At 54.0% G+C, this 2,236-nt stretch overlaps 1 protein-coding gene across 1 annotated transcript; it reads right to left on the minus strand.

The window, feature by feature from the left end:
- Positions 1-373: 373 nt before the first annotated feature.
- LOC102505519 (collagen alpha-1(XVIII) chain-like) lies at positions 374-1,366 on the minus strand. Its single transcript, XM_032472323.1, has one exon. It carries the CDS (start codon positions 1,160-1,162, stop codon positions 374-376), a length of 789 nt encoding a protein of 262 aa, XP_032328214.1. The 5' UTR covers positions 1,163-1,366.
- Positions 1,367-2,236: the final 870 nt, after the last annotated feature.

A 2,236-nucleotide genomic window follows, 5' to 3' on the forward strand; every position in this document is an offset into this window, starting at 1 on the left:
GGAGAAAGCAGTATCAAAATTGAAGCATGGGTTTGTTTTGTTGTTGTTGTTTATTATTATTTTTTAAACTTAAAAATGCACCCTTTGGCTTCCTTTTATTTCTTGAGGATTACATGAAAGGTGAACCATACAGGGAAGTGTCCCAGCCAGGTCCCTTCCTGGGGGCGCCGGCGAGGCTCCCTGCCCTGCCCTCCCCAGCGGCTTCTCCGCGCCTCCTACCTGCCGTCTGGCTTCCTCTCTGGCCATCTGTCCATCCATCCTATTCGCGGAGCCAGCAGAGGCCCTGCTTGGAGGAGGTCATGAAGCTGTTCTCAGTGCAGAGGACGACGAGGGCGCCAGCAGCGAGGAGGCCTGACCGGTGGCCGTCCTGGCCTCAGTCCGCCACGCCTCGCAGCAGCTCTCGGCGAGCCGCGCCCGCTGGGGTCCGAGCCATGCCACACGCTCTTCTGGGGCCAGGCGGGTGCTGCGCTGGCCGCCCGGCTGCGGGCTGCTGAGCGCGACCAGGTGGAGCACCGCCTGGAAGTCCGGGGGGGGGGGGGAGCCGGGGGGGGGGGGCGAGCCGGGGGGGGGGGTGCTGGCCGGAGGTGCACATAGGAGCAATGGTGCGGGGCTCCGGGTAGGGCTGGGGGTCCGGCAGGCGTGGGGGCTTGGCTAAGCTGTCGTGTGCCCACCAGGGCCGCCTTGTTGCTCGAGGGAGCTCCCGGCGGGGGTAAGGGTTGCCCTCATGCCGCTGCACCCCTGGGGGCTGCGAGGCGGCCACCTCTTTGTCCGTCCCACGTGGGCGTGGTGTGCGGGCCCCCAGTGGAACATTCTGGAAGCCGTTCCGCACCCGGACGTACAGCTCCTCCCTCTCAGCCACAAAGATAAGCCAGCCCTCTGGCACCTCGGGCACCTTGTCCAGCATGGTCTGGTACGTGGCCCAGACCCTCACCCTGAGGAGGCACCCATGGACCTTGGGGGGCCTGGGGGTCCGAGCAGGCCTGGGGGGCCCAAGAACTCTGAAAGTCTGCCTGTAAAGGCCTTGGAAGGAAGGAGGTCCTGGGGGCCCCTGGCGTCCCTCGTAGTCGATGCCAGGGGGTCCCTGAGGCCCAGGGGGCCAGGCTGGCCCCAGATGCTCTCTCCCTTGGGACCCAGAATCCCAGGGTATCCTGTCACCCTCCATTCTAGGAGGCCCCTGGTACCCTGGCAATCCTGGGTGTCCAGGGCAGCCAGACTCCACGAATGCGTTGCTGTCATAGACAGGTGTCCTGGGAAGGCCCGAGGGTCCTGGGGGCCCAGGTGGGCCAGGCGGACCCCTCACGCCGAATCCCACGCTGGTGGCTCCCTGCTCCCCCTTCTCCCTTTTCAATCTGTACTTCCCTGGGGTGACCCGAGAAGCGTAGGTTTTAAAACAATTAAAATTAACACTAACTCAAATAACTTTATGGACTGATTTCACGTCTGCTAACTCTTTTTTGTCTTTAATATGACCCAATGAGTTAATTGATGTTAATAATTATATGTCCTTGGGAAGGGCAAACTGGAACTTAAAAGAGATACCACATATTATATAATTCCATTTATATGAAAAGTCCAGAACAAACAAATCCATCGAGAACAGTAAGTAGATTAGTGGTTTCCTATGGCTGGGTAGGACAGGAGGAATGAGGAGCAGTGACTGCTAAAGGTCACAGTGCTTCTTTTTGGAATGATGAAAATGTTTTGAAATTAAATAATGATGATAGTTACACAATTCTGTGAGTATAGTAACCCTAAGGAACCTTGATTTGTATACCTTTAAAAAGTGTGAATTTTGGTATGTTAATTATATATCAATAAAGCCGTTACTAATTTTCTTATTAAAAAAGATTGCATATTCAGTTAAGGGCAAAATTAGAGTTTCAATACATATCCTTGGGCTCCAAGGAGCCCGCTAGCAGCTATTGGGTTAGGCACATAATTTTGTCAGTAGAATGTAATGTGAAAAAACAAAAAATAAAAAACTCATCAGTTATCAGAGTATGAACTTAGTCATAGAGATTATTAACCATGACTAATTCAAGCACAGATTTCCTTATGTTCTCCCAAGATTGTAGAATTCGGGTGGACATATGGAGTTTCCTTGGGTGCCAGCCTTCTGCTATCTTAGCCATAGAATGTAGAAGCTCATGGTAGTACTGCCTTGGCGCCAGGATGTGAGGAAGCCTGCCTGGGTGTTGTATATACAAGACAAACAGGATGTGGGTGAGTGTGGGCA

This window comes from Camelus ferus, chromosome 33 (assembly GCF_009834535.1).
Source record: "Camelus ferus isolate YT-003-E chromosome 33, BCGSAC_Cfer_1.0, whole genome shotgun sequence".
Taxonomy (NCBI): Eukaryota; Metazoa; Chordata; class Mammalia; order Artiodactyla; family Camelidae; genus Camelus; species Camelus ferus.

Bases quoted from the DNA above. Each gene is read 5' to 3' on its own strand.
- LOC102505519 (XM_032472323.1), bottom strand. From the start codon at position 1,162: ATGGAGGGTGACAGGATACCCTGGGATTCTGGGTCCCAAGGGAGAGAG.